The 22,857-nt window shown below is 40.0% G+C and overlaps 1 protein-coding gene across 9 annotated transcripts in view; it reads right to left on the bottom strand.

Annotated features, from left to right (window-relative positions):
* Positions 1-4,008: 4,008 nt before the first annotated feature.
* Positions 4,009-22,857, bottom strand: part of trioa (trio Rho guanine nucleotide exchange factor a) — a 119,063-nt gene continuing 100,214 nt past the window's right edge. For 2 of the 9 annotated variants that reach the window (XM_084423135.1, XM_084423138.1), the window contains 25 exons: positions 22,710-22,809; positions 20,660-20,903; positions 20,276-20,571; positions 19,398-19,568; positions 16,100-16,195; positions 14,734-14,882; positions 14,581-14,647; positions 14,393-14,496; positions 13,781-13,850; positions 13,603-13,692; positions 13,367-13,459; positions 13,224-13,274; positions 13,075-13,152; positions 12,792-12,983; positions 12,453-12,666; positions 11,023-11,777; positions 9,322-9,569; positions 7,434-7,569; positions 7,309-7,336; positions 7,062-7,224; positions 6,464-6,585; positions 6,279-6,357; positions 5,865-6,065; positions 5,645-5,783; positions 4,009-4,704 (listed from right to left, as the gene is read on the bottom strand). In XM_084423135.1, the coding sequence (XP_084279261.1) occupies positions 4,159-4,704; positions 5,645-5,783; positions 5,865-6,065; positions 6,279-6,357; positions 6,464-6,585; positions 7,062-7,224; positions 7,309-7,336; positions 7,434-7,569; positions 9,322-9,569; positions 11,023-11,777; positions 12,453-12,666; positions 12,792-12,983; positions 13,075-13,152; positions 13,224-13,274; positions 13,367-13,459; positions 13,603-13,692; positions 13,781-13,850; positions 14,393-14,496; positions 14,581-14,647; positions 14,734-14,882; positions 16,100-16,195; positions 19,398-19,568; positions 20,276-20,571; positions 20,660-20,903; positions 22,710-22,809 (4,432 nt within the window). In that variant the 3' untranslated portion in view covers positions 4,009-4,158. Of the gene's footprint in view, positions 4,705-5,644; positions 5,784-5,864; positions 6,066-6,278; positions 6,358-6,463; positions 6,586-7,061; positions 7,225-7,308; positions 7,337-7,433; positions 7,570-9,321; positions 9,570-11,022; positions 11,778-12,452; positions 12,667-12,791; positions 12,984-13,074; positions 13,153-13,223; positions 13,275-13,366; positions 13,460-13,602; positions 13,693-13,780; positions 13,851-14,392; positions 14,497-14,580; positions 14,648-14,733; positions 14,883-16,099; positions 16,196-19,397; positions 19,569-20,275; positions 20,572-20,659; positions 20,904-22,709; positions 22,810-22,857 lie in introns of those variants that run through there. The other 7 variants (XM_084423139.1, XM_084423141.1, XM_084423137.1 and 4 more) reach the window with 6 other exon arrangements.

The following is a 22,857-nucleotide window of genomic DNA, read 5'->3' as shown; positions in this document are numbered from 1 at the left end:
GTAATATAATAATAAAAACAAATTTAAACAAGCGAGTCTGTAGGTAAGTAGACATCGAAAAGTGTGAGGGAGTCATAATCATAAATCCGTTTTTAGTTGAAAACAGTTTGTTCGTTGATTCACGGACTTTTATAAAGATCCGTTTTATTAAGATTCGGCCATTAACTTTTAAATGCATCATTATGCATTAATATGAGGAGAGCTCTCCTCATGAAAGACCCACGACTGCAGATCAACGTGCTACTGCATTTTTCTCTGATATGGTAGGACGTGAAATGTGGATGATTTTAACTGTGACAAGATGATTGACAGGCCAGTTTACTGTGACAGGATGCGACAGAGAGCAACCGTTTAAGACGTGATAGTTTGTCCCAAAGCTTGTGTACTCTTTTGCTTCACACTCAAAAGTATCTACTTTTCCTCACAAAAAGAGTATATACTTTTAGGGCGTAGTGTAAGTAGACGAATTGGGACGTAGCAAAAGACTTTAGATATACAAAGACGGCACTCATATAATCACGCGTCGCGAATGAATGGGAGAAAACCAAGGGGGTAAATTAATCTTTCAGAAAAAACTGAAGCTTCCCCATAGTCCAGGCAAAGTAGCGTTTTACGACAGACTAATTGTAAAATATTTTTTTTTCAGCATAGATCTTTTCTATGAGGTGTCCAGAACAACATACTAAAAGTCCTAAGAAATCCTAGTTGAGGAAATATGTTAAATTCTCATCAATCCGAGATGTGTGCCAATAAGGCCAGGCAACAATACAACCCAATGGGGCTATTTTTTTCCTTTACTCCTATCAAAATGAAACTTTACACAATGAAAGTACCCATGAAAAGTAACATTTTTTGTATTACAAGTTTCTTTGAAAATGAATTTTAATATGCAAATGAGCTATAGACTAATCGAATGCCCAAAATACACCCAAATAGGCTTAATTTTTTTCTTTACTCCTAACACAATACAACTTTACATAGTAAAAGTATACATGAAAAGTAACTTTTTTTGTATTACAAGTTTCTTTTGAAATGAATTAGAATATGCACATGAGGGCCACACCAATTGAATATGTCCTAATTTGCATATAGGCAGAAACATCATTCATATGTATGACAAATACATCGGCCCAATATTCATCCAATCATCCTACTGCCAATGGGTGATGGCAATGCTGCTTTTAGACTGGCCTCTAACCTGAAAACTGCCTGGCTTGGTAGTACCTTCCAGGGGTATAACCCAGGGGGGTAATCGAGGTCTCGATTTCCGTACCACCCCGGCGGCCGCCATTGGCTATCAAGCCTTCACCTGCTGTTAGCATTCCATTGACTCCCATTCATTTTGGCGTCACTTTGACAGCGAATAACTTTACATCTGAGGCGTTTAAAGACTCTATTTGTCCATTGTTTATTTCTAAAGAAACACGAAAATGTATAAAAGGCTCCATTACCTTGTATCTTACGTTATGGCCCCGTAGAAGCAGTTTTTGTAAAAAATAGGCTAACGATTGCGTCATAACCACGTGACTCTCTGTCGCACAGTAGAGAGATTACCGTATGGACAGGAGGAGAAGCTCGCGGGCAATCGGGGGGACGTGGAGCCAAAATGACAAAATAATTAATCAGAATACTTAGCAAAAGTTGCTCCAGCTCGTAGCTCATGGACACCTCCTACTCACGCTCTCCGTCTCTGCAAGTTTCGGAAGGGAATGATTCAGATTTCTCTTGGCACAGCTACTAGAAGACAGACGGGTTGCTCACGTCACATCTACGTCGTCAAGCTCAGTTTGAGTCTGCGCAGTACGCTCAGCCATCAGGAAGTGAGTGCTTCTAAGTGACTTCACTTTTCTCCGTTGAATCCAATGGGGTCGCTGTGTCCATTTCTTTTACTGTCTATGGAGAAAACATATTCAAAATGGCGGAATAAGTCCCGCCTTATAAATAGAAGAGCCAATCGCGTTTAGAAAATGCGGTTAGAAAATTAATTTATATATAAATGGAAGCGATTCTCCCTTCCCAACCTGAACATTCAAAACTTTAAACAGTGTTTACAAATCTGCATTATTGTCAATCAGTGCGACAAACTCCGAAACAGAACAAACCAAGCACAGCAGCCATGAGAATGTTCCATATGTTTAATTCCAAAATAATGATGACAAAACTGAAAATATTTACAGCACATATCGCGTAAACACTCATGGTTTCTGTACAAAGAAATATACACATGCAAAAAGTATAAAATAATCCAAATAAAACAAGTCTAAAATGATAATACATACATTAAAATACAATGAGATCAGAACTAAAATTAGACATTCAATGAAACACTTTAAAAAAAAAATGTATCCAGTCCAAGTTCCCACGCTGTAAAGGCATCTGTACAACTTTACAATGACAAATAAATTAGGGGACATTATATGGGTCTATACAGATGAATCAACAATGCTCCTTTCCTACCGGGAAAGAGTCACTGCCCACCAATCAAACATTTCAATACGCTTCAAAATCTCAAAGATAACAGTTGACTGATGAATGATGCGAGGATCACTGGAAATGAGGACGACCGGCCAATGGTTACAGACCGCATACCAACGGCATTCCAGTGACGATTTCAATTGTTGAGAGCTTCTTACGACTAATCTGTCACCAAAAACTGAGGCCTTAAAACTAAAAAGGACCTACGTCTGCATTAAAACTATCTATATGACGAGATAAATATCATAATTTAAAGGCTTCACATTTTTGTCCATGATATCTTGCTATGCGAAATCATATCAATGTCAAGGACTGCCTAGTCTAAATGGGAGGTGCATTTCAGAAACGCTCCAAAAATGCACGGAAAAGCGAAACGTAAAATCTGTGAAACATGGAAAATAGATGAAGAAAAACTGTTGTAAACAACCAGTCACAGCTATACAGCGTATAACTTAAAGGAGTCAAATATGTGTAGGGGATCGAAAAGAAGAAGAAGAAGAAAAAAACTAATTCTCATAAAGCATGGAGAGCTTTGGCATACCAATATGTATATCAACAGAAAAGTGACTAGCGTAAGTGCCATGTAGACGACGACCCTGTGAGGATGACAGGGCTTTAATACTTACTGAAAAAGACCGGATTAAATAAACAACAGCACCAAATACGTGCTATTCTACGCTTTTTTTTAATTAAAGGTTTAACAGATGTCTTCATAAACAGTTGCATAAACCATCGAAGCTGCAACATTGCACGTGGTAAGAACCGGAAACAAACACCGTGAGTGCATTTACAGTATTCAGTCGTCGTGTCTGAAGCCGATCCGCTCAGACGCCTGCCGCCCTGTGGCTGTGTGTATCTCCACCCATGTGACATTGCATTTAAAAAAAGAAAGAAAGAAACAGGGCAGACACATAGTATAGAATAAGGCGCATACATCTGCAGATTGCACAACACAATTTGTTCTAGTCGTAGTAAATAAAAAAAGAGGTTGAACTTGCAGCCTGTAAAAATTCCGCAGCTAAACGTGACGCAATCATCATCATCATCATCGTCGTTGAAATAAGCAACTAATTACACAGAGAGACCAAAACAAGTTTCCACTTAAAACGCTTCTCTACGATTTGTGTGTTGCGTTCATTCAGACTTGAGTCGATGTAACGGTTTTTATTGAAAGATGTACCTGAAAACGTGTCGCGTGTTCGGTTTTCTCTAAAGGTTCGTTAAGAAATGTTCCGAGTCGAACACTGTAAAAGCACAGAAACAGCCGCTCGCTCTCTGGCTCAGGCAAAACACAAAGAGAATAACTTGTTCTCCTCGCTAAATCGCATTGGCATCGCTTTCTTCAAAAACCACGCTTGTGCAGGTACGTTTGTTCTACTCAAAATAGCAGTCCACCTGTGTAGATTTGTTGATCATTCAGCAAATCAAAGAAATATTCTATATATATATTTATATATATATATATATTTATATTTATGTTCCATTGTTTTAATCTCTGCTTACAAGTCTTAATTGAATTGGAAACAAGGCAGCAGCAAACTGGGAGAGAACTATCAATCTTAAATCTCGTCTGCTGACGAAGGCTCTGATTGGCAGATATGGTTGTCAGCACACATTTTGATAGGCTCAGGACTGAAGTCTTCTTAATTGGCATGGGAAAGAGGATGAGATCACGATTCTGGGTCAGATCCTGGGCTGAAGTCTGCTTTGCAGGAAGGCTCGTATGCCTCCGAGAGGCCGCAGGTCGTTCTGGTGTTTGCGCCGATCGATGAAGGAAATGAGTCTGGAGGTGTCGATGCACTCGGCTGAGCGACGGCCCCCCCCGGGTCTCAGCCAGGGGTCCTGCAGGCAGACGGCAGCCGGGGGACGCTTGGAGGGTTCGGTCCTGAGAAGCAGACACACGAAATCCCGCGCCGCCTGGCTCACGCCCTGGAAGTAGTCGTCGGGGAAGCTGAAGTCCAGGCGGCAGATGTTGAGGCACGTCTCCTCCACGCTCTCGTCCAGGAACGGAGACGCCCCGCTCAGCATCACGTACGTCACCACCCCCAGACCCCACAGGTCAGAGGAGAGAGAGACGGGGTCCCCGAGAACCAGCTCGGGGGCCGCGAACTCCGGGCTTCCCAGCAGAGGGTGAACGTGAGGAGTCGAGTTGAGCTGCACTGCGTCGCCGAAGTCTGTCAGCTTCACCATCGGCTGGGACACGCTCTGCTCCACCACCAGGTTTTCAGGCTGACCAGAAAATGGGGGAAATTAGCATCGCTTTGAAATTCCATTTTTATTATTATTATAATATTAATATCTAATTAGCATGCTAAATGACAAATAAAATAATTTATTTAAGACATGTTTATTTATATAGCATATTTAATAGCAGTAATTCATAGTGCTTTACATAAAAATTATACAAAAATAGTAATCATAAAAAGGCTATTAAGAAATACTACATTTTCACACATATGTGCAGTACCGGACAAAAGTTTGGAAAAATGACTTTTATTGAAGTTTTTTTGAAAGACGTCTCTTATGCTCATCAAGCCTGCATTTATTTGATCAAAAATACAGAAAAAAAAAATGGTTTATTTATTATTTATTTAAAATAATGGTTTTTTATTTGATTTCTATTTAATAAATAGTTAGAAAAAAAAGCATAATTTAAAACAGGAATCTTTGGTAACAATATACACTACTATTCTAAAGTTTGGGGGTTAGTAAGTTATTTTCTTTCCTTTTTTGAAATAAACTAATATTGTTATTCAGCAAGGATGTGTTAAATAAAAAAAAAAGTGATAGTGAAGATTTATATTGCTGGATTTCTATTTTGAATTGCTGTTCTTTATAAAGTTTTTTTTTTGTTCATCAATGAATCCTGAAAAAGATATTAAGCAGCACAACTGTGTCCAACATTGATAATAAATCATCATATTAGAATGATTTCTGAAGGATCATGTGACACTGAAGACTGGAGTAAATTCAGCTTTGATCACAGAAATAAATTATATGTTAAAGTATATTCAAATAGAAAACCATTATTTTAAATTGTAAATTGTAATAAACATAAAAAATAGTAATGTCTCCAAACTTTTGACTGATGATACTACACACACAAACACACATATACAAAATATATATATATATAAAATAACATGCATAAACAATTTTTAACACTCACCTTTAAATCCAGATGAACTATTCTGCAGTTGTGCAAGTACTGCAAAGCTTCTAAAATGTCCCGGAGGTAAAAGGCCACTTTCTCCTCAGTGAGGTTCCCCCAGCTCACGATATAGTCCAGGAGACGGCCCTGATCAGACCTGTGCAAGAACACGAACCTGAAGCTCAGGAACATCTCTGAGTGTGAAATATTAAAGATATTAAAGTGTGTGTGCGCTCACATCTCAAGGACCAGTGCGTAGCTGCTGGAGGTCTCAAAGGTGTCCAGTAGCCTGACTAGGTGAGGGTGCTGGAGTCTCTGTAGGACAATAAACTCGTGGGTCACCTGGTCTCGCTTCATGAGTTTCTTATTCACAAACTTGACCGCCACAGTCCGCTTTGACCCTCTCTGGTCACAGCGTTTTACTACAGAGAACCTTCCCCTAAGAGAGAGAAACAACATGATCACAATCACGATGTTGCCACGGTCCATTCTCTATATTAGCATGTTTCAGACAAAAACTAAACTGTACTCTACCCTTCATTTCTAACAAACGTCCAGTTAAAATGCAGCAAATTTGTCACTTACAATGTTTTTTTTATAAATGAATCCATTTGATATCAAAATTGTGTGTTTAAATTGCCACGTGTCTCACCTGCCCAGCTCTGCTACCTCAGTGTAGAAGGACTCAAAGTTGTCTTTCCACATGACCCGGATTCCATCGCTGGTAGTTCCTGTGAAAGACAGTCAAGTTACGTTCAGAGCCTTGCTCATCTAAACCTCTGAAACTCCAGGTACACACACTCTGCAAGGCCAGTTTGAAAAGGAACATATTCTTACCCAACACTCTGAGACTGGCTGATGATGTCACACTGCCTACGTCATTGGTAGCGATGCAGGTGTACGTGCCATCATCCTCTGAGGTCACACCTACGATACGCAGCGTGGCCTCGCCAGTCTCACTGTGGTGCAGAGAGAACAAAATAAAACATTAGATTAGTTTAATCACTGCAATGAAATCAAATTGAATAAAATCAGTATTTTGTCCTTCAGGATAAATATCTAATATCTTTATATTAGGGCCCTAAATGGACATGGAGATGGAGGAAAAATGATGTCAATGCTCACACTAGCGTTAGCTCACACAAAGTGTCTTGGGGGAACACAAAACTTTTGTGAGCGAACGCAAATCATTGAAATATATTTTTTCCTCATTTCCCTTCCAGGTATGTTTCCCTTTTTAAAACATAAATCTAACAAGTGATAGATATATTAAAGTGAGATATATAAACAAAGCAATATATATATATATATATATATATATATATATATATAGTTATATGACCAAAATAATAAAATAATATATGCATGTCTCCAATGTTGCAAGACAATTATTTAATTTTTTTTGCGGACACTATTTTGTCCTGTTTGTCCGCACCTGTACACTATACTGAAGTGGCCGTTGTTCGTGAGTGTTGTCTGATCGGGTCCCTTCCATGTGACTGTGGCTTTGGGGCGGCCACACACTTTACACCTCAGAGTGACACACTCCCCTTTATCACAGGTCACGTCACTCAGCGGGACGAGGATCTCCGGGGGAACTGGGAGGAGAGAAATAAAATCCATGAGCTGTTTATAATTCTAAGCAAACAGAACATGTCACTTAAGAGACATTTTACACTTACCATCATAGATATAATTGGGATTTAGAAGCTGCAAAATAGAGAACAAAGTTTTGAGTATACATCTTTCTGAAGGATTTCCAGAAAATGACAAGACAAAGATTTGTGCTTGTTTTTATTAGCGTTACCTTTACAGAGACCTTATTGGTTAGTCCCTCTCTGGATTTCCTGTATCCGTTTTCCAGCTTGACCTCCTTTTTATTTTCCTTCTCTCTTTTCTCTGACTTCTTACGAATGCGGAGGGATGTATGCCATGATTTCCTACTGGAAAGCAACACATTATGTTAAAAATAATAGTTGCATAACATATCGAATGTCTAACTTATGAAATGAGACCTATTATACCCTTTTACAAAGTCTTGATTTTTGACTTTCATGCTTGAATGTTCAAAAAACACCTTATTTTTCACATATTTTACATAGTTGCTGCTCCTGTCAGTAACGCCCTGATTTCCAGTTTCTATGAAGCCCCTCCTTCCGAAAAGCACAATGTGCTCTGATTGGTCGGCTGAACCAGTCTGTTGTGATTGGTCAACTGCTTCAAACGTTTTGGAAATGTCGTGCCTCTTACCGTAACCGTGAGTTTCATCAGACTACTAACTAACTCAACCAGGCCCCGCCCCCTTTATTTTATGTATGCCTTAGGAAGGGATTATTTAAACGAGGAATATTGTGACACTTTGTTAATTTGCAGACCTTTTCATGCTCAAACAGCAACATCACACACTAAAGAAAGGTGACAATGTAAAAAATAATAATAGGTCCCCTAGAACAGAGGTCCCCAACCCCCGGGCCGCGGACCGGTACCGGTCCGTGGGACATTTGGTACCGGGCCTCACAGAAAGAATATATAACTTAACGTATTTTCCGGACTATAAATCGCTCCGGAGTATATGTCGCATCAGTAAAAAAAAATGCGTCATGAAGAAGAAAAAACATAATATAGCCTAAGTCGCACTGGACTATAAGTCGAATTAATTTAGAAATGTAGCCTATTTCACAAAAAAAAAAAAAAATAATAATAATAATAATAATAATTGTTCGGATGGGACTGTTCACCCTTACGGACGTGCAGCGCTCTGAAAGCGGCACAAAAAGACTGCTTTAAAACTTTCACAGAGACCTCAGACAGAAAGCAAGCCTGTCTTTAAATTGTATTTCGTTTTGTATTAATTGTATCTTAATTTTAATCAATGTTTCATCACCCAATTGCCAGGATTTAATAAGAAGTAAATATAATAGAAAATATTTAATCAGGACACGGAGGCGCGGGCGCGTGAACTGGAGCTGATCTCATAAATTAACCGAAATTCAGCGTATAAGGTAGCCTACTTGCCTCACAGACCTGAGACATAGAAAGCTTGAAATGTCTAATTTTAAACAGAACAATTCAAAACAAAAGAAAACTGACTGTTCTCTGCTTAATTCGTATGAAATGTGCATTTCTCTCTGGCGCGTTCACTAGGCATACTGCGAAGATCGAGTCAGCATTGTCAACTTCATCTTTGCACAGAAAACACTTGTTTATTATTAAACAATTAAAATGTCTCCTGCTATATTTTACATATTCATAATCATTAATTTTGGTTCTTAAAATCGGTTCTTTGTGACAGCTTTTAGGTGCTTTATTGGCAGCGCCACCCTTACATCGCATCAGCACCGTAAACATGGAGATTTTTTTCTTTTGGGGGGCTTTTTGTTTGTGTTCAGGCTTTCTCAGTTGTCTTTAGGCGCGATATTACGAGTACCCTGCTAATAAAATTGCAAGTAAGCCTACACATTGGATTCACGTTTATTATTATATTTAATTGTTTTTTATATTTTGTTGTATTTATCCGCCGCACCTTAAAGGCCGGTCCGTGAAAATATTGTCTGATATTAAACCGGTCCGTGGCGCAAAAAAGGTTGGGGACCGCTGCCCTAGAACACAAAGAACAGTTAACTAGTGTGTTTGATTTTGTTGCATTATGAAAGATTCAGCATGTGTTATGTAAACGGTTAGAGGCGAGCTCTTACTTAATGGTCCCCTCTGATGCGTCGGGGATGATGGCGGAGGTGTGTCCCAGCACGTATCCGGGGATCCAGCCCTCGGCGGCGGGGCATTGGTCTGTAGCGGCGCGGAACACCAAGAACATGTTCTGCTGATTGGAGGCCAGGATCTGCACCACCTCCCCTTGACCTACATTAATCTCATCCTCTTTCAGAGCCACATAGTCCTGAGTCACCAACATGGTGGAGATATTACTGCTGCTGCTGCTTTCACTCTGTGGACACACACACACACACGGGTTTTAGTACCAGAGACACTTTATACCTTTAATACAAACCCCTGTACTGTACAACACCATGCGTTTACCCGTGTGAAACGACAATATTTCCACATTAACCCTCATGTTCCACTTAAATGTGTCATTTAGAAAAACGCCTTATATTTTTCCTTGTAATATGTCATTATGTTCCACTGACCAATCAAAAGCAAGAGGGTATTATTAAAGCTGTATCCCTATGTTTTATCATAGAGCAGCCATGTACTTAACAAAAAAAGAAAAGTGATTATTTCTGGTAACAATGTTGTTTGTTTATGGTCAATTTTGACATAGCAACAACACCGCACAAAAATACAATACCATTTATTTTAAGTACACTAACTGAAAATAAGGCGAAAATTCTTGTTTTTATGTCTTATAAATGTTTAAATGTTTTTGGGTCTCTAGATGTCAGGGAGGACATTAAAAGCATTATCAAGTTGAAATTTTCATATGATTACGTCTTCATTTCAGCCTGATGCATCAATGTTAATAGTTTTTTGATCTAGCAAAAGTCTTGAGGTCTCTTTGACCCCATACAGAACATGAGGGCTAGTAAATCCAGAATAAATTTGATAATGATAAACCATTCCATAATAACTCCCATGCTCAACAGTAATATTTACAGTGTTTGATTGACACGTAACCTTGCAAGTGCACTGCATCGAAAACATGCATAACAGTCAAAGAAAAGGTAAGAAACAGAAAAGAAACTGAGATAAGAACTCATGTTAGTTACAGTAGCCTGTTAAAAAGATCTAAAACGCTGAACTAACTCACATGATAGGCAGAATCAAAACTAACACAGATGTTTCCAGCGTTCATTTCGTAAGATTAACATAAGGTGCGGTCACATGCGCTAAATTTTGGCGAAACTATGTGGGGGAAAAAAGTACCATTCAGTGGTGTAGTGATGTATGAAGCACAGCTCACACAGAAGTCACTTTCAAACCAAGCACTTTTTTGTTGGTCAGTGTGATCAACTTAAATCCTGATGCAAAACTGTGGTGATTCCTATCAAAATGAAAAAATTTGCATAGCAACAGTAAACGTGACTGCACCTTTAGTCCTTAAGAAAAGCGGATTCTCAGACGGAAAAACATCTTGTAAAAACCTCACAAAGAAAGTAGCTTGAGGTTAATATTTAGATTTTTTTTATTTTAAAAAAGAAGAAATCTAGTTCTTGTTTTACAACTCCATAAACAGTTAGTATCTGGCCAGAAGCAGAACGGTTAGATTTCTGAGATGCAGAGAAAAGGCTCTGTTGGAGGTCCACAGAGTAGAAACCAGGTTAGGAGAGGCAGAAATCAGACAGAATCCAGGTGTGTTAGAGAGTCATTCATGAGGGGAAGACAGGAGCAGAGTTGAGCTGAAGCGCTGCGGTGGCCCGGGGCAGGAGTGTGTCTCTTACCCCGTTGCTCTGAGTGGACTGGACAGATTGCTCACTGGCAGAAGAGCAGGTACTCATGCGGTCTGCGTCTTTACTGTGGGTGGAATGCCGGTGACTTTGGTTCTGATTTTGTCGTCCCAGGGTGTCGCACGCTTCCCCGGGGAAGGTGAAGGAGCCGGGCCTGCTGGCGGGAGAGGCGGGAACGGAGCTCCAGAACGAGCCGGAGCTGCCGCCCGTCTTCGGCCCGGGACTGCAGGGTGGGATGGAGTCTTTGAAAGCCGGGGTGGCTAGCGGGGAGGCCATGGGCGAGACCGTTCCGGGTCTGGGTTTGACCAGAGCTAGCGGGGCCACCGTGGCTCGAGGGATCTGGGCCGGAGAGGCTCCATCCCTGCTTTCTTTGGAAGCGCTCTCCGTAGGGTCCGTCTGTTTGGGGTGAGGGCTCGCAGGAACCTTCACCTTTGGATCTGGCTCTGTGGTGCAAGAGGGTGAGGGACCCCTGGAGTGAGGTCTCGGGGACATACCTGATATTTTGTCGAGGCCGTCGGGCTCGTGGGCTCCGGGCCCCAGGGCGGGAGAGTGATGACGGAGCGGCTGAGGCAAACGCGAGGGCTGGGGAATACGGGAGGGACGAGAGCGGGAACCCGACCCAGCCGGGGCCCCTCCGCCTCCTCCAGGGGCCATCACCTGACCCCCGTTCCCTCCAGCCTGTACACTGCTGCCTGAGACGCCAGGGCCCTCCACATGATTCCTCTGGTAGTCTATGGGAGACGTGAGCGCTGCAGGAGGAAAGACATCTAGTGAGGAGAGAGACTTCACTGAACCGTTCGCACACGAGCACAACAGCTGACAGGGTGTAACAGGCAAGAAGGGGCTGGATGAGATTGTGCTCATTCTTTTTATCATGAAAATCTAAATTGTTAGCATTAGTTACAGCTTTAGGCATCGCCTTAAAATGAACAAAATGTTTAACACTAACATTAACCTACAATAATAATCAATGTCTACATAAACTAATATATTTGTAACATCTTAAGTTCTTTAAATGAACATAAGTTAATGTATTATGAATGAAAAAGAATTAACAATGAACAATAGTATGTTTATACATTTTAAAATTGTATTGTTAAAGGATTATTTAAAAAAAAATTGTTTTAATTTTACAGTGAAAGTATTAATACAATAGTAATACATTTCTTATTTACACTTTTTATTGAATAATAATAATAATAATAATAATAATAATTATCATTATAATAGGCTAATTGATATATAACAATATTCAATAATCACATTTTGAAATAGCAAAACAATTATTTTAAATAAAAAAAATTACATTTGATTCTTCAAATTGTTCAGCCCCTAAAATCTCTTAATGGATGGATCTTTTTTATATGTTTTGTTTGTATTAAATGCATGTTAAACATCATTTATGACCCGACCTAAAGACCTACTTTTATACTCGTAAGTGTTGCTGGTTGCTGTACCATTGAGGAAATGACGCTGGCTCTCCAGGATTTGGCTGATCTGCAGCATCCAGACTTGTCGTACTCCAGGATGGCTTGAGTGCAGAATAAAGGCCTCTTTGCTGCTGTTAGACGTTCTGGAGGTCAGTGCGAATTTACAGGGGTCTCCGTCCACACTGTCCTCCAGCCCCAGACAGCTCACCTACACACACACACACACACACACACACACACACACACACACACACACATCATGTTTTTAGTTAGTCTTTTACTTCTCAACACAAAATTAGATCCCAAGAAACAGACAGATGAGGACGCCTGTACCTTGATGCTGTATTTATACAGGTAGCCAGGCATTGAGAAGCCCCTCTTTTTATCTAAAGGTTCACTGAAGATTACAATCTGTTCAAAGAGGAAGACTCTTCTCTCCTTCATCCTGTTCAGCAGGCCTCCGTCCGGTTCAGCCACCATGAAGGTGTCCTGCAGGAGGAGACGCCCCTGAGCAATGATCTTTCCCTGTCAGAGACCAATCAGATGAGTTTAATCCATCCATTCAAACGTAAAACACCTTCTTGATAATAATCTACAGACATAAACAAGTTCTTACATCAAATCCCTGGAGTCGACCGACATTCATCATGTCGTTGCATCTTTTTGGTACAATGCACATGACCTCAACCGCTTTCTACAACACAAGAACATCATCAGTATAGAACAGAATGGAAAAGAATAATGTTTAAATATGAAATAAAATACCTCCAATTCCACTGAATCAATTCCAAGTTTTTTGGAAAATTTGAGGAAATCCTGTAAACAAACAAACAGAACGCATCAGAATCATGATTAGACTAACATCTGCCAATAGGTGTAAAGCAGTGAGATGCGGTAGATGGACAAACCTTTAGCAGCAGCTGGTACTTCATGATTCTCTGAACAGGTTTAATGAGCAGATCAGGGATCTGAAGCCTGTGACCCAGACACTGTTTCAGATCCTGCAAGAGAGGCGATTCAGTTTGACACTGGAAGTGTTTCATGAGGTTCTATGTGATTTACATTTGGTGGTATACTGATATTAATGCAGAATGCATGTAATAAGGACATACAATCTTTATTAATCCAGATTTAAGATACGCACCTCAAAATAGGTGTCGATATACTCTGAGACAATGTGCTCAGATTTAGGTTTGTTCTGGCAGTAAACAATGTACATGTGCAGCCGTCGCTCCTGAAAGGCATGAAAAGTTCACGAGTATGAACAATGTTAAATTACAGTAAAAGAACAAGTTTGATTGATTGCTTAAAAAGCGGCGTACATGTTTGAGGAACAGAGGGCCCAGCCGGTCAGGGTCCTCAAGGCACTTCTCAAGCTCTCCCAGGAAGAAACTGAAATATTAAAGATTGCAGTTAGTTTCATCTCTCTTCAAAATAGTTTTGAAATTAGAAGCCACAAAATTGCTTAAATTATCAGACAATGCTGTAAACCAATCAGTGTCTATCATTAAAAAGGACCTATTATGCCCTACATTGTTGCAGCTGTAAGTAACGTTCTATTTAGTTTCTGTCTCTATGAAGCCCCTCCTCTGATTGGTCGACTGGATTAGTGTGTTGTGATTGGTCAACCGGTTCGAGCGTGTTTGGGAAATGTCCCGCCCCTTATCATAACCGTGAGTTTCAACACACTACTAACTAACTTAACAAGGCCTTGGTCAGGAATTATTTAAATGAGGAATATTGTGACTTTTTCGTTCCAGGAAGAATAACTTCTTTTGGAGTGAATTCGTGTTTTGTAACTTTGCAGACCTATTTCATTCTTAAACAGCAACACTACACACTAAACGAAGATGGAAACGTAAAAAAAAGCATAATAGGTCCTCTTTAATACAATTTGAAATCATAATACAATACATCACAGACTAGATACATACTCTTTGTGCCAGTCATATATCTGCTGAATATTTCCAAAAACAATCTTGTCTTTTCCTTTCATATCATCTGGTACTCCATCTTCCCTCATCCTGGTCATATAGCCCTGCCGGACACACAACACAGCGTCACATCCAGTCACATGATCACATATCTATATCTCAGCATCCAGTGAATAGTATGCACTTACCTCCACGACCAAACTGAGATCCCTCACATAGTCCCGCTCCGTCTCGATCAGTTCCAGCAGGATGTAACTAAAAGGAGAAAAGGGACGTGTGTTACAGGCGCGGAAAATGATGAGGACAGTAACAGAGAGAGGAAAGAGAGCATGATGACGTACTGGCGTCTCTTGAGGAAGCCGGTCTTGCGTTCCTCTATCTCATCGATCGGAGAGGAGGAGGAGAGCAGGGAGTTATCAGATGGATTGAAAGAGGGGCTGCTGCTGTCCCCTTGTTCCACAGACAAAGAGCTGGGCCGGTCCTCCAGAGCCTGTGTGGACATGAGACCGGACAAATAATACGATGGGTAAGCTACTTGAAATATTATGTTTTTTAGTAAAGTTCTTGTATAATGCTTGGTTATTAATAAGTTTAATATTATAACTAAAACATAGCTATACGTTTATAGCTATGATCAGAGCTAGCTATGGTCACGTATTATATAAAACGTGCTATAGTTATTTTACTAAATAACTATAGTAAAAACACGGTGGTATTATTTAATATTATATTATACATTTTTAGTAAAATCCTTGTATAATACCTGGTTAATAATAAGTTTAATATTTAACAATAATTGTAATAACACTGTGGTATTATATTATATTATATTCATTTGTGTTTTATATTTAACAATAACAACAACACTGTGGCATTATTTTATTATATTATATCATATCATATAATATCATGGGCCCTATTTTAACGATCTAAGTGTATGGTCTAAAGCGCACGGCACAAGTTCACTTAGGGCGTGTCTGAATCCACTTTTGCTAGTTTAACGACGGGAAAAATGGTCGTCGCGCCAGGCGCATGGTCTAAAAGGGTTGTCTCTATTCTCTTAAGTAATGGGTGTGTTTTGGGATTTACGAGCGTTAAACCAATCAGAGTCTCATCTCCCATTCCCTTTAAATGCCAGTTGCGCTCGCGCCATGGCAGATTCGCTATTTACATGACGGAATTTGATAGTGGAAAGACTGAACACGTCTCCAGAGCGCAAATGGATCTGCTCGTGCGCGAGGTAAAAGTGCGCAAGCAGACCATCTACGGGATAAGCCGGATTCCACCATATCTTTATGTACACGATAATAAATAAAAAATTATCTTTTCCATTGTAATCCTTTTAATATTTGGCATGTTTGTGTGCTGCTGTGCATCCCTGTGTGTTTAATAAGCAGAGTGTGCGCACGTTGTGGACCCGCCTATAGGCGCACATTACTAACGCGCTCTTTGACTTTAGACCAGGTTTCAGTTGGTCAATGGCTCAGTTTATTTCTGTTGCCTCAAAATAGCAACGTGCCAACAATGCACCTGAACACGCCTCGGTTTCAGACCAGCACGCCCATGGGCGCAAATGCATTTGCTATTTAAACAACGTGGCGCAGGACGTGAAAATGATAACTGCGTCGGGCTGAAACTTAGCAAAAAACACTTGCATGTCGCTGCATTGCGCCGGGTGTAAGATAGGGCCCCATGTGCACTTCTTACCATCTTGCTTTTGACCAGCTCCTCAATGGCACTGACTAGCTCTGCAGCGCTGGGAGTCTCAGAACTGGAGGGTCGGACGGAGAGACGGGAAGAAGTCTGCAGAGATAAAGACAGTGAAAGAGGGAAAAAAGACAAACTAAATGACACAAAGGAAATACGAGCCATATGGAGCTAAACTGTAATCAGGATTCGTTCAGGCATGGATTTAGGCACTAGTTTATTGTCTTTGCCCTCAAAGACATTTAATGCAACTTTGATTTTATTAAAGCAGTTAAAATAGCTTCACTGCATTATGTTGAATGCATCAGTAACTAATGGTAATAACATTATTATTATGTGTCTGGCATCACACCATTGTAAACATACAAAATCTGCACTCTCAAACAGTCTCTGGTGCAGTTTATCAGTTTTGAAAAGTCGAAAATAATGATTGATTTCGATTTTATTCATAAAAAAGGCCCCATATAATCAAAATGGCTTTTATTCCATGTGATGTGTGATAGCTCTATATGCATTGACAAAAATACACTTTTAGAAGATATACGCATTTAAAATGTACAGTCCTAGTCTTGCAGCCAAACAGACCAAAATAGGAAATGTGTCAACAGAGGAAAGAAACCTGCTGCATTTCATGGGGTCTTAAAAAAAAAAAAAAAAGACTTCAGGTTGACAATAGCTTGATGCTCGACACCTGAGACTGGCGGAGGGTTTCTTTACTTTAGGTTCGAAAACTGGCAATCAAAAACATTCATCAAATAGAAATAGAGGGAAATCCAGCAGAAAGTCTCACCCTTGCTGTGCCTTCCAGACTTTCCAATTTGTGTCTGGGTGTGGCCTCAGGTCTGCTTAGCTTTTACAGGCCAATCAGACAGCAGAGTGGATAATGAGGGGATAAGCACATAGGGGAGGGGGGAGGGGTGTGAATGGGCGAGTTTGGAGGGTTGGTTAGAGAGGTAAAGAGTGAGAGTGGGCTCTGAGATTCAGAGTCATTGTATAAGGCACATGACCCTCTTTCTACCTAATCACAGCTCCCTGACGTCGACGTTCGGATATACCTGTACACGTCTTTCTGACCTGCGATGCATTTGAACGCGTTCGAGGAACCCAGTCCAATCAAAAAACCAGCGCGTTAGGAGGACAATCAATTAAAGATGGGGCTAAATCATAAATCGCATATAAAACAACAATGTAAAATAAGTAGAAAACTAGAAGAGAAAAAAAATGAAAAAGGATGAGTAAGGGCATTTTGTGGTTCTAAGTTTAAATCAGACAGATTTAAACAACAGAAAGAGGAAGTCTTGTCTAGATGAAAGTGGAATAACGGAATCAAACCAAAATGAGGAATCTGCTTCTAAAAGAACACTACTTCAAAAGTGAAAGTTCTCAGGAGGTGGTCGGCTTCTAAATCTCTACCAAAAAAAAAACCAAGAGCGAAAAAAGGCAGCAAATAAAAGTAGAAAGAAAGGGGGTCTCGGGTCTTTTGATAAGCAGGGGGTTATGGGAAAAGAAAGCAATGAGAAATGAAGTGAAAGGAGGGAGGCCAGAAAGGGGAGGAGTCAGATGGAGAGATATGGGAACTGAGATAAAACAAAGACAGGACACAAATCAACGTAATGCTATGGTAAACAATACAGCCCAAACAAAACAAAAGAGAAAAAGAAATTAGTGTCACAAGCTGTTCTTGAGCAGCGATGAGACCAGCTAAAACTCCAGCATTTCATCCTATTGTGGCCGTTTTACAAGAGACTACATTCTACTCATGGAAAAATCTGCCTCTCTCTATCTCTCTCGGACCCCCTTTGAGGCTGGCATTAACATGCATTTCGGATTCGGTTCAGTGTATATAGACCAGTGGTTCTCAACACAATATTTGAGGAGTGTTGACATATTAAACTAATTAACCACAATTCATTTTGTGATTCAAGAAGTCTCAAGAACTACAAGTTCTTCACTACAAAAAAAAAAAACACACAAAAAAAAAAGGTTATTGAGGGAAATAAAAAGTTAATAATAAATTACTAATTTAAATCTTTTTAAGGGTATTCTCAGACATTTAGAATGTTTGTTTTGTTCTGAAACAGGGATTAAAATTGTTACAATGTTGCAGTTTCTTCTTAGCTCGGTTGAATTTAACAAGGCAACATTTCTAAATGAACCAAAATTTGTTAATACAAGTTACGCACGAGTAAACTCTCATTGCTCAGAGCGCACTGTTTATGTTCCGGGATAAGATTCATAGCGATCATCCGTCAGGATGGATGGATAGACCGACCAGGCTTTATTTGTAGCTGTTGTTATATATCCTCATCAGTTTGAGCAGGAATCAAGGCTTCATCAGTACTTTAGACAGTCTTGGACAGTTCTGAAATGTGTTAATCTGACCAAATTTCAATTGGGCATTTCACTGTCTTTGCAGGTTAACTCACAATCCATTATGAGCAAAACAAATGTGCAACAGACGCAATTTCCCATCATAGATAGTGATACAGCTTAGTTCGTTGGTCCATTGAATCGGATTGGTCTTTCTCACCATTGGTCTTTCTCATCAATTGCTGTGATCATATATGCCTAAACAAACCAAACTAAGGAAGAAAATGCACCAGGTTCCAAAACAAAAGAGCCAGGTATGAAAACAGGTATGGAAGTTTGCGAAGAACCACTGGTCTAGATATTATTAAGCCATATTGCATTTACACCATTCCAATGCATCATGTGATTTGACAGAGATCTGGCAGCAAAATTGCAAACGGATTTCTTGCATTTCCTTTGATTAAAAACATTACCTCAGTAATGTTACTAGGGGTAAAGAGGGAAAAAGGGGGAAAAGTGCTCTCTCGGGCAAAGAAATTAGAAAAACAAGAGTAATCCAATTAAATAATTTGATAAGTAATCAGATATGGTTGATTTATTGTGAAGAAACACATTCCACCCTTATTAAATATGATAAGAATCCACCCAAGATTATTATCCAAACGGCTTGCATGTTAATGCCAGGTGTCGTGGGGCCAAGATGACAAGATTCTTTATGATCAAGGTTAATATGATCAGAAAAACAGTTTTACAGTGCTTGCATTGTAGTCACAGTTACACAAGCTAGAGTTGGAAAAGTGAAAGTCAGGACTGCATATCCCAGGAGGAGATACAAGCGCTGGCACACAGAAGTTTGAATGGGTTTGAGGATCTCTAATGAGGTTTAATTGAGGTTTTAGGAAAAATTTAAATAAAATAAAAATTGTCCAAACTAGCGCACCAACCCTCCTCCTCAGTCCCCCGCTCTGCTGTATCACGAGCGGCTCACCTTGTCGTCCTGTGCGTCGGGCTGGAGGAGGCTGTGCTGTTGGATGGCCATGGGTGGAGGAAGAGGCACAGCGTCAGCTCCTTCCTCTCCCTCTTCCTCTCCACAGCTCTGCATACCTGATGATGATGATTTCGAGAGCGTGCCGCTGCTCAGACCCTCGTTACGCACCCTCTGTGGAGGATCAGGGACATAATCAGGAATTAGGTTACATAAACAGAAAGTCAGCTTTGAAAAGTATGGATAATATCGAGCTAAACTGAAACGAGCAAAAACATATGTGGTAAAGTACCTACTGAAAATGACTGCGTTTACGTGCACCCTCATAATGCGATTATAACTAGATTTGGGCTATTAATAACTATTTTGTTTTATATTGCTATTTAGGTTTAATTTATTTTTATTTCAGTTTTAGTTTTTTAAAATTTAGTGCTTCAGTTTAATATTTCTCTTTTTTTTCAAATGATATCTATATATTTTTTCAGCTTTATTTCAAGTAACACAAATGTTTTTAAAAGTTACCATGAATTCAAAATGGACACTTCCTATTTTTTAATGGAATATTGCAGTATTGATTATAAAGTATTTACAGGTATTTGCAAGTGCACATCATTATTTTGATGACAGCGCAGCGACTTCTCTTCTCTGATGACGTTTACTGGCGTGAAGGCGTGGCAACCTGTCACCCACATGAGATCGACCAATAGCAACCCAAAACCATCCAATCAATTCCCCACTGACCTACATTCTTTCCTGTCGAGAAGCCATTTTACTCATATATACATCACAATAAGGAAGAAAAGTTACCGATAATAACCCTGGTGCACATGTAAATGTAGTCAGTCTATACATAGGAAAACAAAAACAGGAAGTGCACCAACCTCCTCCAGAGTCTCATCCTGTGGCGTGGCAGCGCTGTCGTCCGAGTCTTTCTGCGAGCCCGGGTCGGCGTTCTTTCTGACGTCACGGCTCTTCTTGTGTTTGTGTGCCAGCTTCTTCACGTGGCCGTCGGCTTTACCACTGCTGAGTCTCCTCACAGGGCTGGTGAGCCATTTCCTTAATGTGTTGCCAGGGCGTTTGGGCCCAGGGGAACTCTGGGAGCCCATCACATGACCTGGTTGCAGGGTGGCAGAGGAGCCTGGCAAGATGGCATCGTTACTGCACACAGAGAGCGCGTCTGGAAAAACACACAAAAAGATGCTCATGATTTTTATCTGAAGAAGGTTTGGGATGATTTTTGGCAAGTGTTTCAGAAATGTGCCCACCTTTGTGGTTAAAGATGCCCTCCATCTCCATGCTGCTGCGGGAGTGGGCGATACAGAGCGTGGCACAGGGCACCAGGCCCTCCAGGGCAGGGGAACGGTCCGTGGTCCTCACCAAACACCAGTCCGGCTTATCGTGGAGCCTCTCTAGTACCTCCACTGTCTGTCCTCTCCGCACCGTCAGTTCATTACTGTTACCGGCCATGAAGTCATGGATGACCACTGTCAGCTCACAACCACCTGATAACTAAAGACAAAAAGAGACATGTGTTTAGTCATTGTGTTTGACTTTAGATGAAAATGCCCTTCAGATGTTGTCAATATGTTGCCACATCATATTCATTCATTCATTTTACTCCATTTTACTATGCCTGGAACGGTATTAAAAAAGCACATTAAAAATATATATATATATATATATATATATATAAAAATGAGTCTGCTACAGATCAAACATATTTTTTCCAACCATTCAGAAAAAACATAAGACATTAATGTAGGAAAGGAACCATCAGCATGAATTAAATATATCATGAGAAAACTGCCCTGAAATAATATCACATAAATATAATAAAGAATTAATTACTGTGTTTTGAATTAATGACTTAATTACTTACAGTGCATTGTTAGAGCAAAAGCATATTTGCAACGAGTTACACATTCTTACGCAATTTAAAGTTCATGGGTGCATTTGCTTTGTGTGTTGTCTGTGAAGATGTATTACATTTCTTACATTTTCTTAAAAAAAAAAAAAAACTTTTGTCAAAAAAGATTCAGTTTTGTTATTGTCAACTAAAATAAAGATTTAAAATAAAGAAACAAAAAAACAAACTAAAATTGAAATGAAAAGTGGAAATATAAAAATAAAAGCAAATTCAAAATAGAGCTGCACGATTCTGGATGAATTGAGAATCACTTAAAAAAATATTATTTTTTTGGTTTCAAATAGAGCTCACGAATCTCCTATGATTCTGAACAGAAAACTATACAAAAAAACATGTAATTCACCAGAGGTTCTGACAAAATGTTAATTGCTGCACTCTATTTAGAAGCGTTTAATTAATCTGAATGAATTATAAAAAATAAAAATAAAAAAACAGGTTGAATGAATGATTCAGTGACTCACTCATAAAGACTTCACTTGTTTCATTGCTGGACGAATCAGCGTTTTTGAACGAGTCTCTTGAATGTAAGACTCCATAGCCCCTTTCACACAGCGCTTTGAACCCGGGAAATTGCCGGCAAATTGCCAGAACGCCTTCTGTGTGAACGCAAACATGACCCGGGATTGATGCCGGGATCGATGCCGGGATCGATGCCGGGTTGGGGACCTAGTAACATTGCCGTGTTAAGTTCCGGAACGCGCGCTGTGTGAACAAAAGCCGTAATAATGCCGTGTCGTAGTGATGACGCTGAAGCCGGGATCGTTCGCCAGCTGTGAAACGGTACGTAATGCGCAAGTTTATGATCGAATCAGAGAAAAAAATGCACAAGCGAGAGAGAGAAATCGCAGATCATGAGCAAACTGCTGAGATTACATGTCACGTCGATGTCACATGTCTTTACAGGATTTTTACGGGTTGTGTGTGAACGCACTCTCTGATTCCGGCAAATCACTGGCAGTGTGAATGAACCAAAATCAAATGAACCCGGGTCAAATCCCGGGTCACTTTATCCGTGTATTTTCCGGAATCTCTGTGTGAAAGGGGCTCATGACAAATACTTTTTTTTTTTATAGACGTAACTGATATAATCGTTATTTAAAGCCCCAAGTTACTTTCAAAAAGTGTTGCTCTATTTTGATCGCTTCTGTAGATATCAGTGTTTATATCCGAACAATAAACTTTTATCCTAGTACTTCAGTGATAATATGAATATTTGTAACACAGAAATAATGACACTGTGTTACACAATGACGAATCATTGTCATTTAGGAATGAGATCGTGATATTTTAACGATTAATCATGCAGCTCTGATAGAAAATATGAATAAATACTATAATAGATTATAACTTGATCAACTTGTTTTCATAGGCAGGATGTGTATCCTGACCTTGTCGCTGTCCAGTGTGTTCTGTGAGGTCCTGGAGGCCAGTGAGATGGTGTCTGGCTGACTGCTGCCGTCACCCTGACTGTCCAGATCCTCTCCATCCCTGCACACATGAACACACACAGGAAATTAACTCCTAGTCTAGGACTAC

This window comes from Rutilus rutilus (assembly GCF_951802725.1).
Source record: "Rutilus rutilus genome assembly, chromosome: 11".
Classification (NCBI taxonomy): Eukaryota; Metazoa; Chordata; class Actinopteri; order Cypriniformes; family Leuciscidae; genus Rutilus; species Rutilus rutilus.
Note: the sequence above shows the minus strand (reverse complement) of the source record. Positions and strands in the feature narration are given on the sequence as shown.